Source organism: Lepidochelys kempii, chromosome 3 (genome assembly GCF_965140285.1).
Source record: "Lepidochelys kempii isolate rLepKem1 chromosome 3, rLepKem1.hap1, whole genome shotgun sequence".
In the NCBI taxonomy this organism is placed as follows: domain Eukaryota; kingdom Metazoa; phylum Chordata; order Testudines; family Cheloniidae; genus Lepidochelys; species Lepidochelys kempii.
In genome coordinates, this window is record NC_136382.1 from 14,949,783 (window position 1) to 14,967,586 (window position 17,804).

Here is a 17,804-nt window from a genome sequence, read left to right on the forward strand (position 1 = left end):
ACTGACTTCACTGGGACTACATGCAATGTACAAATTAAAGCACTTACTTAAGTCTTTGCAGGATCAGGGGTTTAGATTGTAATCTTTTCAGGGCATCAGGGGCTGTGTCATCGTATCTTTGGATGTGTTTGCACAGCACCTAGCATAATGAGTCTGCAGCCTGACTGGGGCATCTGGGTGCTCCTGGAATATAAACATTTAATAATGTCAGTGCTATTATGGTCCATCACATTTTATAAATAATATCTCATCCCTAAGTAATATCTGATGTTAGCAGGTGACTGTTGTACAGGAGGCATTAACTTTGAATTAAGTAGCATTTTCTGTGTTTCCTCAGACGTCTTGCTGCTCTCCAGAAGAGGAGGGAACTTAGAGCTGCGGGGATAGAGATCCAGAAGAAAAGGAAAAAGAAGAGAGGAGTGGATTACAATGCAGAAATCCCATTTGAAAAGAAGCCTGCTCCTGGCTTTTATGATACATTGGAGGAAAACTACCAGGCACTGGATGCGGACTTCAGGAAGCTACGTCAGCAAGACCTGGATGGAGAGTTAAGATCGTAAGTTTGTTTTAAATTTTGTGAGTAATTTTTAGTGCTCATGTAACAGAGGCCTGGTATGGGCAAGTGTGTTCCTCACTGGGCATATGCCAGTGCACCTTGATTCTGACTTGCAGGCCGCTTCTCTTCAGTTCTAGGTCTCTTATGATTACTTGTCTTGGTGAATTTTGTGTCAGTTTAATAATGTGGAAAAATGTTGACTGGACCCAAGAATGAGGCTCCCGAACTCCTTTTTTGCTCTTTTGAACCAAAGAATTTCAAGACTTCAAGGAATTTAAACCATTGCATCACCAACTCTGTCATATTTTTACATCAGTAAGATAATTGCATTTTAGTTTTCATCAGAGGAATGATGATTTTTCTTCCTACAAAACATGGCTTTATTAAATTGCTTGTAAGAGCAGCTCTGACATGTCGTGGCAATACTTCATTTGTTTGTTTTATTGCCATTTTGCCACATGTGATTATATTATTATTAGAATCAGCTCAAGTCTTTTTTTATTTATTTAACAAAATTGTCTCTGAAAATGTTTGCTGGAGCAGCGACAAACGTTGTCAAATGGAACAGCAGAGCTAGCCAGCATGCTGTTGTTTGTACTTCCCCAATTCACTTCCAGTTACTTCTGCCAACTGTTCCCTGTTGAGTGAGCAGATCCAACAATCCGTCCAACTTGATTTACTAGCTCTAATCTAATTAATTTTTCTTTTAATATTTCCTAGTTTAGGCAATCCATTGTATACAGCATAAATAGCAGACAGCTGTGAATTACAGAGCTGCAATTCCAGCAAGAGCGTCATGTGATTGTGAACCATGAGAAGGAAACTCAAGTGGCTTCACCAGAAACTCTTGTTGGAATTATAGCCCTTAATTCCAGTGTTGTTGTTTAAAAAAGTGTGTGTAATATACAGATTCAAACCTGGCTCCATGCCCTACTAACTCTTCCTCCAACTTTCCTTGCAAGAGTTCATGTGCTGCTTCTTTTACTATTCCTTCAAGGGCAGAGCCTTGTTTCCTAAGCTCCCATCGCTCCCTGGCTTCCTCCTACCACTTGTTGGAGGAAGGACAGCTCCTGCTTGCTTACACTTGGGGCTTCTTAGCATTTTTCAGTGCTCCTCCCTCTTCCTACAGTCACTGGCATGCTGGCGAGCACCAATGGATGTCTACTAACTGCAGCCGAAGTAGCAAGCTGTTTCCTAAATCCCATTATTTACAGATGTGACATTCCTTTTCTTATTGCATGGTTTTCAATCCATGTATTATCAATTGACTTCTGATCCACAAAGCTGCTACCTCTTCCTGAAATATGTTTTGTTACAGCATATCCCACCTTCACCAGCTAGAGCAAAGGATTTTCTGTCTCTCTCTGAATTGCCAGTTTTGCTTTGCTGATCAGTTCTGAGCGTTTTAAATGACTTTCTTGTCCATTGTGACAGGGAGAAGGAAGGAAGAGAGCGCAAAAAAGACAAACAGCATATGAAACGGAAGAAAGAATCTGACTTGCCTTCAGCTATTCTTCAGACCAGTGGAGTGTCAGAGTTTACTAAAAAAAGAAGCAAACTAGTGCTTCCAGCACCTCAGGTAAATTGTCGATCAGAGGCAAACTGTTACCATCTGTCTGATGTTTGGTAGCCTGTGTGAAATGAGTCGAATGGTCACAGTTCTGTACCTAGCATACCACAGTTGTTGCAGAGACCAAGGTTCAAACGGGCATAGAGGTGCTTTTCCTAGGTTAGAGCTGACATACGTTGGCAGCACTGCACTGCCATTGCACGTACCGTACCTTTCGACCTCTCAGTCTCGCACCTTTTTATCATCATACATGGCAGACAGGTTGTTTATTTTTTAAAATGCATTGAATAAGCAACTAGCCAGTGCATTAAGTAGGAGTAGAGTATCTGTTTGAGCTGGGTGAGAGGAGAGTATTCTTAAAATGTTACCTTTTTCCTTTGGTATGTAATTCTTGATACCTGCAAGTATGAACTTTATTCTCCCAAATGTAACTCGTTGTTTGATACTGGTTTCCTTTGAAAGATTTCAGATACAGAACTCGAGGAAGTAGTGAAAGTAGGCCAGGCGAGCGAGATTGCACGTCAAACAGCTGAAGAATCTGGAATTACTAACTCTGCTTCCAGCACCCTTTTGTCTGAATACAATGTCACCAACAACAGCATTGCCCTTAGAACGCCCAAAACTCCAGCGGCACAGGACAGGATCCTGCAGGTAAAGTATAAATGTATAGAGCAAGTTCTATGTTATACTAGAGTGAGGGTACTCAGACTTTGTCATAGCAAGCCTCCCTAAGCAAAGGAAAAAAAGTTATGCCACTCCATAGTTTAGTAAGACAACACAAAGAGGTGAAAATCCTATAGCTTATAAGAATACAAGTAATAAAGTAGAAGGGTTTTGATCAATATAGTCATAATAAGAGTCTGAGTATCAAAAGGAGTAATTTGATTTCCTAGAGCACCTTTCGTGTTATCTCACAGTTCTGCTCAAAAAGAGTATAAATCATAGCAGCTAAAATAAAACTTGCAAACATTTTAGGGAATTTTAACACCCATTGACACTGCGACACCCCCTACCACGACCTGAGGGGCCCTGGAATGAAGAGAGCAGGGCTAATAGGTGCTAGGGTCGCAGGCAGAGAGAATGGGTACCTCTTTTAGTGCGAGCAGGGGCAGTGTAGGCTGTGGGTAGGGGGCCTTGCTGCCTGGGGCAGATCTTGGCACTCCTAGGTCCACCAGTACCATGAGCACTGTGGAGATCTGCTGCTGCAGGAAGTCAAGGGTGCTGAGCCAGTAGCTGGGACTGAGGCTGGGGCCAAGGTGGTGCTGCTGTCAGCTGAGACCAATGGGTTACTCTCCAGCTGCATCAGTGCTGTGTGGGAGGCAGTATGTCACCCAAGGCAGGAACCCTGTGGGGCCCCCGCTTCTCCCAGGAACTGACCCAACCAGCTATCCATTCCTGCATCATCTCCCCCCAAGTGAGTAGGTACTTCAGCGTGGGGTGGAAGTGACCATCTGCCTCAAACCTGACATATAAGGCACTTTTGGACACAAGATACTAGAATAGAGGGATTATCATTGTGTTGTAGTTACAGTTCTTGTGTGACTCTGTTTAGTCCACTGTGTTAACCTTTAGGGTTGTCTGATTTCTTTAAGACAAAAGGACAAAATCTTTGTGAGAAGAAAATGTTCTTGACTCATTTCAGGCATATACCCAGATTTTCAAAAGTGACTAAGGCCTGGTCTACCCTACGAAGTTAAGTCGACCTAACTACATCGCATTGGACTGTGAAAAATCTCACCCCCTGTGCAACATAATTAGGCTGAACTAAGCCTGGTGTAGACACTTCTAGGTCAATGGGAGAATTCTTCCTTCAACATAACTACTGCCTCTTGGAGAAGTGAATTTATTACATCTAGACATGGCCTTATGGTCTTGATAATTTTTGGATGAACTTGGACACCTTAAAAGACCCTGATTTTTCAGAGCGCAGGAGAACAGCACTTTCTGAAAATCAGAGCCTTTAAAGTGTCTTTAATTACATGTTAGAGATCACAGATCACTTTTGAAAATCTTAGCGGTGGTATCTACCCAGATTGAAGGAAACTGAAATATTAAGCAACTCCCTCATTGTAGCAACTAAGGAAGATTAAAATACTCAGCTCTGTTGTAAGACATGTAAGTAGCCAGTGTGTTCTTCTTAAAATTAGGAAATTTTTAGCAACTTCAACAAAATACTTTGACATTTAAATGACTATTCAGCATTCATACCTATTTTTTAACACTAGGTCTATTAAACTTGCACAACAGAGGTTGATTTTGGAAATCCTGGTAACGTGCTCTGTATATTGTCTGTCACACAGGAAGCCCAGAACTTGATGGCTTTGACGAACGTAGACACCCCCCTGAAAGGTGGTCTTAATACCCCCCTCCATGAGAGTGACTTCTCTGGAGTGACACCCCAGAGACAAGTTGTTCAGACTCCGAATACAGTGCTTTCCACACCCTTCAGGTAAAGCAAACTATTCAGAGATGGTGGGATGAGTGGAAGTTCTTAACATATTTTAAATAACAGGATTTGATTATTGACCTACAGCAAATGCTAGTTTGATTTTTTAGCCCTTATTATACCACTTTCTTTTTCTTCTTATCATCTTTGTCAAGTTGAGCCTCACATCTTTTAGTACAGTGTCTAGCACAATGTGGTACTGGTCCATGACTAGGGCTCCTGGCTGCTATGGCAATACAAATTAACTGGTATATTTAAAATGGACAGTGGCATTCTATGTAATATCTGATCCTAACGTTTCCAAAGTATTGCATCTGAGTGTCAGCTGTTGAGAGACACTTGATTAAAACTTCTGTGAACCTTTGAAAAGCCAAGGTGAATATTTTATAGGCCATGTTTATGTGTATGTGTATGTATGTAATATAATTCTTGTACAGCCAATCCAAACATTGTGGAATTGTTAGTTTGACTCTTACAGTAGGTCCCAAATAAACATATATCCCACAAATGCCATATTCCGTAGAACTGGAAAATTCCATAGACTCAGTATATTTTGTGGCTGAAGTTTTTCAATTCAAGTTTTAATTTTACTTCTGTTCATCGTACTTGAGGAAGCAGAGGCAAATGAAGTAAATAGGTATTCTTGTGGCAACTTTTCAAAAATAACCTCAGTCTGTTCCCTAAAATTTTTTATCCAGAAGCCACAATTGGATCCACTCAAGCAGGTCTTTATTTTATGCAGAGTTCTGTTGAAGTCAGCGCAGCTTAACACAAGTGCAAAGGTCAGCCTGTGCTGATCCAGTTGCCGGCGTGTGTGTGTGTGTAATCTAATTTTGCGTTCAAGTTTTTCATTCACTGAAGATCAGATCTGCACTTGCAAATAGGGTTGTTTTCTAGCCACCTAACTTTCATGCATTGTGGGTGTTCACATCCAAAATCTTGGATGGAAAATGTGTGCTTGTTATGTTAGAAACAGTATTCTACGTCTTTTTTGTTTAAAAGAAGCAATATAACAAAGCAGAACCTTCATGTTAACAGTTTTAAGATGGGTTAGATGTTATTATTATTTATTCTCTCAACAGAGCAAGTTTAAACATCTAAGAGCCCTTTTAACTGAAATGTTTCCTGTACTTCAGTGTTACTCTGTGGTAATCTGTGAAATTTGTAACATTTTGTTGTGACTAACCCATGCAGAATACATGGGGGCTTTAGTTGTAACAATACTTTGAAAAATCTAAGTTAAAAAATATGTTACTTTAATAAATTCAAGCCTGTAACAATTTTTTTGGCACCCATGGAAAGCTGTGTTTTTCATCTATGCAACCAGAACAAAGCTTTCTCTGGGCTAAATAAAATCAATAGGCTAAGTTAAATGGGCTTTGCCATTCTGACATGTGAAGTGTTTTAAGAAATCCCTATCCTTTCAAGCCAAAGAGAACTGCAGTATCTTTCTAAATACATTTATGCAAGGCTATAGCATTTTTAACGTTGCATCTTAAATATGGTGCTTTGGATCAGTAATAGATTTTCTCTGTGTGTGCATGCGCATTCTCCATTATTGTTTGTTCTATGAAAGAAACCGCTTTTATTAAGCTATCATCACAGATTGTGTGTCTTACAAAAAGTTCTGAAAAGTGGCTCAGTTTAGCTGTATCTTACTATGCAAAAAAGCATTCAAACTCTTTCAGAGCTGATGCCCTTTGATTAAAAGTTCAAATGTGCCTTTACTTAACTCTATAGGACTCCATCTCATGGAGCAGAAGGTTTGACACCTCGTGGTGGAATAACTCCTAAACCAGTGGTTGGAGCAACTCCAGGTAGGACTCCCCTGCGAGATAAATTGAACATCAATCCAGAAGAGGGAATGGCAGATTACAATGATCCGTCTTATGCAAAACAACTGGTAAGTAGTACGTGTGAGGAAGAGAAGAATGTTCTATTAACTTCCTGGGATTTGAAATTCATGTTGATCTCCTGTACAGAATTTGTATTACCAGTTACATATAAATATTCATGACCTAATAAAATTACATCTCTGCATTTTCATCACATCAAGAATACACTTTAAAAGCAAAAATCTCACCACACATGAAAAAGAAAAACAGCTTTGAGTATGCCCAGTCAAAGAGCTCCAACGCTCCACCACATAAAGACATTTGGCTATAACTAGACCTCAGTCCCACTTGTGTCTTTGAAGTGGAACAGGAAATACTTAGTCCCAAGAAAAGATTTGTTTATCCTGTAATCCCATTCCACCCTCAAATCCCTCATATTTTGGCCGCCAATTCTAGGTACAGGACTTTCTCATCAGTGTACCCCGTTGACAAAATTGAAGTAGAGCGGTTTTAAGGTTTACCCATTAAGAGCTGTAGCCCTTGAGATGCCCAGTAATGTAGCAATCTGGTCCAGATTCTTTCATCACCTTTGTCAACAGATGTTTCCATTCCTGGCTATTCTGCCAGATGAATCTTGCCAAATAGATGTGGTATAAGAGGGCACAGAATTACATAGGAATTGCCTTGGGAGCTCCTTTTATGTGGCAAATTCTGCAGCCTGTACTGTGGTTTTGGATATCTCCCACTATAGGCACCGGTGTTTCTCTTTGGGCTAACAAAGGATTTCCAGTCCAAAGTGCTTGGCATGTTCTTTTGAAGGAAATAGCTCTTTTAGTCCAGAATCTGAAGTTTTCTCTTCGCTTAAAGGACTAAGTCTATTTGGAGGTCTTTGCAAGTGTCTCAGTGCCATCTCGTCCTTTTCAAGGGTAAGCTTGGCTCTTGACTTCGGAAGCTCAACAAGAGACTTCAGATTCCGAAGGTTTCCAGAGATGCTTGTGCTTTTGCCATTACCCTACTGGCATAATTGCCATATCTATAAGCCACTGCATTGCAATTCTAGAGCAGTGATATCTGAAGAGAAATGTTCCCGTTAGACAACTCTCCACAGATAGCCCTATATCCAGGCTGTGCAACAACTCTCTATATGAGTAACTTCGTAAAGTGCATGTCATCTTGAACTTCTAGTGTCATGTTGAAACTGACAGTGAGAAAAGAGGAGCCACTCCTGTGCTATACTCCTACACTAAATAGCTGGTTTCTCTGGATCCCTTTCCTTGCACCTTTCACAAGCTGTTTTCAGGGACGGTGCACATCTTCCTTCCACAGGCCTCAGGAGACTATTCGTAGAGCATGAATTCTGGAGTCATTGTCTTTTGTATAATGTGGATTAATAACCTTCATCTTTCATTTGTTAAACTTGCTTTTAAGTTTTTACTTACATTTTCTGTTAAGTTGACTGCATAGCTAGCTAAAATCACCAGATGAAATCTGTGTACTTTTTCTCTGTATTTATTAGTACCCAAGGAAAATGAAAATCTACCAAATAATATAAATGTCTGTGCATTCAGAATGATTAAAACTTGATTTACTTTCAATAGGAAAGAGAGTCTCGTGAGCATCTGCGTCTAGGGCTTATGGGTCTTCCTGCCCCAAAGAATGACTTTGAGATTGTTTTACCGGAAAATGCAGAGAAGGAACTTGAGGAACATGAAACAGATGATACCTATATAGAAGATGCTGCTGATGTGGATGCTCGCAAACAGGTGAGAGTACATTGTGAAATCAGTAAAAGTTCTCTACTCTGTATGTTATTTCCTGTAGCTCAAGATACATACTTAATTAAAGCAATGGGTTATATGAGGAAAATTAGAAAAAAACGTACATGTTACCTGCGTTAGGGTAACATTAGAATATTTAAAGGAACACACTCAAGTTAAAAATCACACTTCTGTTGAAAATTTTTTTAATTTACTAGTATCATAAGTCACACCTAATCTTAACACAAGGAAAGAGATAATAAATATAAATTTTTCCTGAAATATTTTTTTTCCTAGTCACAGTTTTAGGTCCCGATTCTGTAAAGACTTAAATGTGCTTAACTTTATGCACATTAATTAAATTAAAAACTGTCTATTCAGGTTTTCTTTCAGAATCTAATATGGTAACCACAGAATATCACATGTGAAATATAGTAAGGATGTGCACCTTTATTGGGCACCTTGTTTTTTGCTTTTTCTAAGCTCTTTGGAGTATTAATTTTAGGAACATAATTAGAAATTTACTTTCAGTGTGTACCTTTAAAACAATATTTTAATAATTCTCTTTGCCCTTCACTATATGTTGGCAAGTGAACAAAAGATGGAAATGAAGCCTGAATCTTTATTCATGTGTGACAAACGTTTTCCATGTTTGTTAATGCTAGGCTGTCCCACTGAAATCAAGTATATACAATTCATATTCCATTCCATAAGGTCCTATAGCCTATTAATATTGCATGCTATGTACTCCTCCTTTATGTAGAAATGATCACAAGGAAATGAGGATTGCTATTCAAAATATAGTTGGGTGCAAAATTCCCACTTGCCTACTGCTTTACAACTTCAAAGAGCTACACAAGTAACAGGAGTCTGGTGGCACCTTAAAGACTAACAGATTTATTTGGGCATAAGCTTTTGTGGGTAAAACACCACTTCCTCAGATGCATGGCGTGAAAATTACAGATGCAGGCATTATATAATGACACATGAAGGGAAGGGAGTTACCTCGCAAGTGGAGAACCAGTGTTGACAGGGCCAATTCGGTCAGGCTGGATGTGGTCCACTCCCAGTAATAGATGAGAAGGTGTCAATTCCGGGAGAGGCAGAGCTGCTTTAGTCCCTGTGCAAGCCCAAATTAATGGTGTTAAATTTGCAAATGAATTTTAGTTCTGCTGTTTCTGTTAGTCTTTAAGGTGCCACCAGACTCCTTGTTGTTTTTGTGGATACAGACTAACACAGCTACCCCCGATACTTGAACAAGTAAAAGTCACAACTCTCCGTGAGAAGCAGGTGTTCAGATACAGTGGTGGTGAATGTGGTGTAAATGCTGGGATAAATAGCAGTATGTTCATTTTGTAGGTGAGGAAAACAGGGTCCGGGGTCAGGGGCACTGCCCAAGACCTGGTGCTTGGAGGGATTGTGCTTTTAAAGAAACAATACTTCTATTGGCATTGGAGGGAAGGTGCTCGGAGGAGACGGCTCTTATACTTTTGGAAAGGTGTAGCTAGTGCTTTTCGCCTGCATGCATACACCCCCCTTTTCTGGCTAGTGTTTGGAGGAGAAGGGGACATTATTGTTCAATAATAATGAATAAATGGCCATTGGTCCCTAAGGCAGCAGACAAGGCCTGCTATCCTCCTCAACCTTTCTAGTATCCTGCAGCCACCTGCGCAAGTACATTGGGCAAAGTCACTTTATCTTTTGTTCCTCTTGCACATCCATGTGGGGCCAGCTGGTGTCCTGTTTTAAGAGGCAAGGTAGTGGCAGAGCTGGGATTAAAATTTAGGAGATCCTGGCTACCAATCCTGAGTTTTTAGGCAGTGCTACCTCTCCATTTTATTTGTACCCTGTGTGTTGGAAAGTGTGAGAATCCCCTTATTATTTTCTTAAACTTCCATTATTGTAATTCAGGTGGAGGCTCAGTCCCCTGATTTAATAGAAGGGAGAAGTGGGGGCCTGCCAGTAGAATGAAAGGAAGTGGTAAGGAGCCTAGCCTGGATGAGCCAGGACCACATGGGATTGTGGAGCAGGTGTCTCATGAGGTTGAAACCAAAGGGCAGGAGGAATTTCTAAAGAACAAAGAGTATGGAAAAGGATGACCTCATGGGAGAATATTAAGGTTGGGGTATCTTCTCTGAGGGCCTGATCCAAAGTCCAGGAAAGCCAATGAGAATCTTTCCACTGAATTCTGTGAGCTTTGGCTGAGGCCCGAAGTTCTGTCTAGTACAGTGGATGGGAGGTAAGCTGTCAGTTGGCCATAATAGCTCTCCTCCATTCTCTTACAGTCTCTTGCTATAGCCTTTATTCCTATAAAAAAACCCGCAACTAATAATACCACCTCTACTGCAGTAGTCTAGTGGCATTCATCTTTCCTGTATTATTGGGAAGCATCAGACTGTATTGTGGTGGTTGGACTAACATTTGAAATATCTGTTTAGGCTATTAGAGATGCAGAGCGTGTAAAGGAGCTAAAGCGGATGCACAAAGCTGTTCAGAAGGATCTGCCAAGGCCCGCAGAAGTAAGTAAGAGAAGTTTCTTAATGATGGTGTAAGATCAAAATGGCATTTAAAGGAAAAATTGGAAAAAAGGAGACATTTATAATAGTTGTTTGGCTCGCTTTTAAACAATAGCTACTGTGAGGCATAATACAACTAAGCTGGATCATGAAAGAATAAAATCATTCCTTCAGTATGCTAATTTCATCATCTTGTGGCCAATTTCTGCCTTCATATGGATATAATCAGTGGGTGTTACATACGCGTAACTGAAAACAAAATTTGGTTTTTAGATTATTGTGCTGGTACAAAGTTCTTTAATCATCTGTTACATACAGCTCAGTTTTAAATACCAATATTATAGTGTGTGCATTATACAAATATATTTTGGCTAACATGACAATAATGCATAATGTTTCTGAACATATTTTATTTCTGGCTAGGTAAATGAAACGATTCTGAGACCTTTGAATGTAGAGCCTCCTCTAACAGACTTGCAGAAAAGTGAAGAGCTAATAAAGAAAGAGATGATCACCATGCTTCATTTTGATCTTCTGCATCACCCATATGGAGAGCAGCCTGGGGGTAAAAAGGGGAAAGGCCCAGGATTTGGAACGAACAGTGCGGAGCATATTACGTACCTCGAACAAAATTCTTATGAGAAGCACTCCAAAGAGGAACTCAAGAAGGTAAGAGTCTTTCCATTGAAAGTTTCAGAGTAACAGCCGTGTTAGTCTGTATTCGCAAAAAGAAAAGGAGTACTTATGGCACCTTAGAGACTAACCAATTTATTTGAGCATGAGCTTTCGTGAGCTACAGCTCACTTCATCGGATGCATGCCGTGGAAACTGCAGTGAGTCTGTGTGTGTGGTTTTTGGGAGGGGGGTGAGAGAACCTGGATTTGTGCAGGAAATGGCCCAACTTGATTATCATGCACATTGTGAAGAGAGTTGTCACTTTGGATGGGCTATCACCAGCAGGAGAGTGAATTTGTGTGGGGGGGTGGAGGGTGAGAAAACCTGGATTTGTGCTGGAAATGGCCCAACCTGATGATCACTTTAGATAAGCTATTACCAGCAGGACAGTGGGGTGGGAGGAGGTATTTTTTCATATTCTCTGTGTGTATATAAAGTCTGCTGCAGTTTCCACGGTATGCATCCGATGAAGTGAGCTGTAGCTCACGAAAGCTCATGCTCAAATAAATTGGTTAGTTTCTAAGGTGCCACAAGTACTCCTTTTCCATTGAAAGTGTGTGTCACAGGATTATTGACATATGTGCTTCAGGTACTATGATCCTTGTCATCTTGCAAGGAAAACAAGCTCAAGCCTGGATTAAATTTAGTGGGAGACCTCCAAGCAGCATGTAGGTGCTGCAGGAGATGTTACTGATGATGCAGCGCGTGGCACTCTCCCCTGGGGGTTATAACTGAGCCAGTGCTCCAGCATGGTGTTGGGAGGCAGTGTGCGGTTGATGGTGCTGACCTTGGGATGAAACGTAGAACTGTGGTCCTCATCACCTGTCTGTTAGTAAGAGTAGGAGCTCTATAGCCACTCCTGTTGCCAAATTACATCTTGATAACAGTCCATTCCATGAAATTAAATGACGCCAAAGTTTGAATTGGATCTGTTATTATTCACTTCCCATCTGCTACTGGCTGTGTAGTGTTCCTGTGCGCTGTCAGATAACTGTTTCTTTTTGTCACTGCTGAGGTAGAAGCAAATCTATGTATTATAAAAATAATAATAATACGTAACTCTCTATATGACACTTTACATATTCAAAGCACTGTACAGGCATGAATTAAAGCTCACAGAATTCCTGAGAGTATTACCCATTTTGCACACGGGAAGACCTGAGACTGAAAGATGAAGTGAATTTCTCAAGCCGTGCAGTGAGTCAGTGGCAGAGCCAGGATTAGAATTTGGAGCCTTCTGACTCATGCAGACCTCACCGTCTTCCAGTATCCATTGCCTATGTCACAGGGTGTTTAGTTTGTTTTGTAACATTTGGAAAGTGCTTAGAGATCCTCATGTGAAAGATGCTATAGAAGGGTGAACTATCATGTGGAAAATAATAATAAAGCATTTTTGATCCCCTTTCCCATCTAGTCATTCAGCTTCTAAATAGACTCTAGCTGTAGCCAGCTATAGGCCTACAGCATTTGATTTATCCATTGCCAAGTCTGCTGCTCTACATCAATATGATCCTCAGTTATAGCAACTGAACTTAAACCATAGCTGGCTGGACGTGGCTATGAAGGCAGAATTGGCTACAAATGGAACAAAGCAGCAGGCCTCAGAGCTCCATTCTCACTTGCATTGTATGCCCAAAGTGATATATCAAGATCTCTGGTTCTGGGAGTTCATTTATTAAGTACCTACAGATGTTTCACTTCACAGCCAAGTGACTGACTGACAGGTTAGAAGTAAAGCAGTGGAGTTAGCTCCTTGAGGGGGTCTCCACTGTGAATGTGTCAGTAACTTTTAACTAAGGTTATATTTACATTAGCACTTCTGTCAGTAAAACTTATGTCACTCAGGGCTGTGGAAAAAACACACCCCTGACCGACATAAGTTACACCGACAGGAGCAATGGTGTGGCCAGCACTATGTTGGTGGGAGACACTCTCCCAGAGACATAACTACTGCCACTTGTTGGGGGTAGTTTAATTATGCTGCTTTCTCCCATCAGTATAGAGCAGCTACACAGGAGACCTTACAGCCCAAAAGTTTATGGCAATCAAAATGGATGAAAAGGACAACCGCTGTACTACTGTGTATAAGCCTTGTTCATTGGTAGATTCTGTACAAAATCTGTCTAGATTCTTAGACTGTGCCATCACTGTGGTATTTTAGCACCTAGATCCCTGGTTACTTGGAAACATCTTTAAAGATGTATAAATGTGAAATATCTTTCCCTGCCCATATCTGACCCATCATTCAAGAGCTATACTTTGTCAAACTCCAACAATGCTGAACAGAATGTACTTCCAATTTGTTATTAAATTAAAAATTACACTTGAAGATTTCTTCTTAGTAGAAATTAAGTAGATGCAAAATATAGTTAGATCACATACTTTGCCACTCTGCCAATATCAGTTTGTTTCCTAGGCTACATTATCTTAGTGCTTTGTCCAGAATTTTTTTAAGTGTAACAAGAGTTGGGGCTGCTATCACTTCCCTTAGAGAATATTCCACAATTTAATAGAGCTCCTGGTCTGGAAATTTTCCATATATTCACTAGACATTTTCTTAACTTTAGACAGAATTTGTTTCCCATTCTGTCTGGCTTAATCTCTCTGCACGTGTGAGTAGTATCCTCGGTACATCCAAATTGCACTTTCACATGGAGGTATGGTGGACAGTAAGAATGGTCCCTTGTGAGGTGGTGATAGCTTTTCTGATTTTTTTTTTTTTCACTTCCTCCTCCAGAAGGTACCGCATTTCTTCAGTGATTGCCCTTCCGTGGAAAGGGCTACTAATGATACTCACCGTGATACCTGAGCTAATAAAGCTGTGAAAGCCAAGTAGCTTTCACAGCCACATAGGCTAATTCTTCAAAGGGTGAAAATTGATACTAGCAAAAACATTACCCTTTGTGGGATTTAGCTATATTAATAACACTAGGGCTACTCCTTTTCTTTCTTTCTGAGCTACAGCCTTGTGTGGTTAATTAGCTATTCGTTAGATTCACCAGATAAGATGATTTCAGAGTACCCAAGTAGCATTCTTGATAGTGTGTTGCTATAAAGTATAGTTGAAGTTCAGTGATTTATCTAGTGAATCACTACATTTGAAAACTCAGAGTTTGCCTTTTACATTTGTGTGTAATATTGTAAGAAAAAAGGTGTAGTTATGACTCTGTCAATAGTATGTGTCACATGGCAGTTTTTGTTTCCCTTATGTGTTTGTTATGTATACCAGACCTGATGCTAATGCCAGCAGTTGGTTTCACCACACCGTTACACCAGCTTTCTGTCAGTGTAAATACATTTGAAGTTGAAGGAGTTACACTGGTATAACAGATCAACGAATTGAGCTCCAGATCTTTGATCTTTGGAGTCTTAGAGTTCTGTCTTTTATGCAGGGGGTTCCTGTCCCACAGTAAATGCCATCAGATTATGTTGAGTTACGTGTTGAGAGCTTTTCCTGAAGCTGGAGTGCTGGAGCTCTGGATTTCTTACTTTTTTCGTAATGTTCTAATATTTACTTTGAAATAGGCCAAGATTTTCAAAAATGACTAGTGAGTTTAGTGCCTCATTTTGTCATGTCCAACTTGATATGCCTTAAAGGGGTCTAATTGTCAGAAGACAGGTACTTGGCACTTTCTGAAAATCAGGCCCTTGTAAGATGTGTCAAGGTGCACACCACAGAATTAAAGTATCCCAGTTTACTAGTCACTCTTGAAAACCTTGGCAGTAATCTTTATTTCTCAAACTTCATGTTGTCACAAGAACAGTCGCACCACTCTGTGGGTGTGAGAGGAGCTCTTGAAATCTACTTGTCAGTTTGATCTTAATGTCTAAATGACTCTTGTTGGTGTCATTTCAACAGACTGGGACTTGTGCCATAGATCTCTTTTGGAGGCATACGCGCTCCAGATGGATTTTCTCATGTTTTTGATTGTGGGGGAGCAGCGTGAGTCCTTTCCTCTTCTCATTCCTTCCTCATTGTTAAGATGCTTCATAAACTGGATTGGAAATGGTAGAACATTCAGATCCTTCAACAAGGTCGAGCTGTATCTTCTTCAGCTGAAATCAAAGTAGTCTTTCTTGCATTGTAGCCCATATTGTATGGAGCACAGATCATCCGTTCCTGCTGGAATAGATTTTCTAAGCTGTGCTAAGGAGAGCAAGTAAAAGAAACCAGAAAGTGATGGTATTTTACATTCCTTAGGCATGTGCTGAAGCAGCTGTTCTTTCTCCCTCTCTTAAGATATTTACTTTTAACTCCCCCCCCCCTCCACCCCGTTGCATCAATGCTAGACACCTCAACCTGTCTCTGCTTTATTAGGTACCTCAGATTGTTGGGTTTGGTCAAATTATGTGAAATGAGGAATAGCTGCAGCATAAGTAGCCCCATTGCCTAGGTTTCATTTATAATTTAACGCATTTGTGTTGAATTTCAAATTTAGCTTAACCTAAAGTGGCCTTTTTGTATGGAGAGAGAAATTACCCCTGAAAATTGCACTCTAAAGGATTGAAAACAACAAGAGGAGTTTTCTCGTCGTCTGTACTTTGTGATTGTAATTTCTCATAATTTTCAACAGGCCCAGGATCTACTGGCACAAGAGATGGAAGTGGTAAAGCAAGGAATGGGGCATGGAGAGCTCTCAAGTGAGGCTTATAACCAGGTGTGGGAAGAATGTTATAGCCAGGTGTTATACCTACCAGGACAGAACCGCTACACACGAGCTAACTTGGCCAGCAAAAAAGACAGAATAGAATCACTTGAAAAAAGGCTTGAGGTGAGTATCATTTTTCTGCTTTTTCACTTGATTTTTTTTTAATGCCAGCTTTCATTGTTTTGACTGATTTACAGATGACTAGATCATTGATTCAGCTATCACAGATGGGATTGCAGGGAAAAGAGCATCAAGGAGCTCTCCTAGAGCATCAAAAGATGCTCTGCTGTCCTCTTTTCTCCCCTAATAGTAGGGGATGGATTTATAAAACCTCCTGCTTCAGGTTCACTTCCACAAGTTTTTTTAGCATTAACTATTATAAGCCTGGTTATTCTCTTGTTATCCCTATTAACATCCAGTCGCTCTTTAAGGCCAAGAGCTTCACAAGATTCAGTGACAGCCTGGGTCAATGAGTGCCTGTGACCCAGAAAAGGAGGGAAGAGTGTGGATCCCAATGACTCCAGTCCATTTAAACAGGAAACGTCAGACTTTTTTATGCATGTTGGGTCCTCTGGACCTGGTATGTACGTTAGGTTTTATGTGCAAGTGTAAAATAAAAATGAAACACCTCTTCAGCAAGTTCAGCATAAAAGAAAGGAGAGAGAGAAAAAAACAGTTCATTGAAAATAATTTGATTGGATTTCAATATTTCACTGAGATGTCTGCAGCCTGAATATTGCAGCATTGTGCTAGGGCAGGGGTGGGCAAACTTTTTGGCCTGAGGGCCACATCAGGTTTCGGAAATTGTATGGAGGGCTAGTTAAGGGAGGCTGTGCCTCCCCAAACAGCCAGGCATGGCCCGCTACACCCCCCCTCACCCCATTTCTCGTCCCCGCTACCCTCCTCCCCCCCCCCCCGCTTCTCGTCCCCTGTTGCCTCCCCCTCCCCTGGGACCCCTGTCCCATCCAACCCCCCCGTTCCCTGACGGGCCCCCCCGTGACACCTGTCCCCTGACCGCCCCTGGAATCTGAACCCCTGAGTGCCCCCCCGGCTCCCCATCCAACCCCTCCTCTCATTCCTGACTGCCCCCCCCGGACCCCTGCCCCATCCAACCAGCCCTTCTCCCTGTCCCCTGACTGCCCCCCGCTGCCCCATCCAATCCCCTATCCTTCCTGACTGCCCCCCCGGGACTCCTGCCCCCATTTAACCCCCCCGGACCCCTACCCCCTGACCACCAGCCTCAAACTCCCCTGCCCTCTATCCAATCCCCCCTGCTCCCTGCCCCCTTATCACGCTGCCTGGAGCACCAGTGGCTGGCAGTGCTACGGCCGCGCCGCCAGGCTAGAGCCGGCCGCGCCGCCAGGCTGGAGCCGGCCGCGCCGCCAGGCTGGAGCCGGCCGCGCCGCCAGGCTGGAGCCGGCCGCGCCGCCAGGCTGGAGCCGGCCGCGCCGCCAGGCTGGAGCCGGCCGCGCCGCCAGGCTGGAGCCGGCCGCGCCGCCAGGCTGGAGCCGGCTGCGCCACCGCATAGCACAGAGCACTGGGTTAGACCAGGCTCTGCAGCTGCACTGCTTCAGGAGCTTGCAGCCCAGAGCATTATGCCGGCACAGTGAGCTGAGGCTGCAGGGGAGGAGGAACAGAGGGGTGGGGGGGCTAGCCTCCCGGGGCAAGGGCTCAGGGGCCGGGCAGGAAGGTCCCGCGGGCCGTAGTTTGCCACCTCTGCGCTAGGGCCTGGGAAGCAGAAAGTGAAACTACTCTTTCTGCAGTTGTCAGAGTTATACAAAGTAGCTTTGTCTGTTGTCA

The 17,804-nt window shown here is 42.0% G+C and overlaps 1 protein-coding gene across 1 annotated transcript in view; it reads left to right on the forward strand.

Annotated features, from left to right (window-relative positions):
• Positions 1 to 17,804, forward strand: part of CDC5L (cell division cycle 5 like) — a 49,291-nt gene that overhangs the window by 7,980 nt on the left and 23,507 nt on the right. Inside the window, exons 6-14 of the mRNA XM_073335763.2 lie at positions 338 to 556; positions 1,991 to 2,135; positions 2,589 to 2,777; positions 4,427 to 4,575; positions 6,313 to 6,475; positions 8,006 to 8,170; positions 10,603 to 10,683; positions 11,104 to 11,349; positions 15,930 to 16,127. Coding sequence (XP_073191864.1) covers positions 338 to 556; positions 1,991 to 2,135; positions 2,589 to 2,777; positions 4,427 to 4,575; positions 6,313 to 6,475; positions 8,006 to 8,170; positions 10,603 to 10,683; positions 11,104 to 11,349; positions 15,930 to 16,127 — 1,555 coding nt within the window. The remainder of the gene's footprint in view (positions 1 to 337; positions 557 to 1,990; positions 2,136 to 2,588; positions 2,778 to 4,426; positions 4,576 to 6,312; positions 6,476 to 8,005; positions 8,171 to 10,602; positions 10,684 to 11,103; positions 11,350 to 15,929; positions 16,128 to 17,804) is intronic.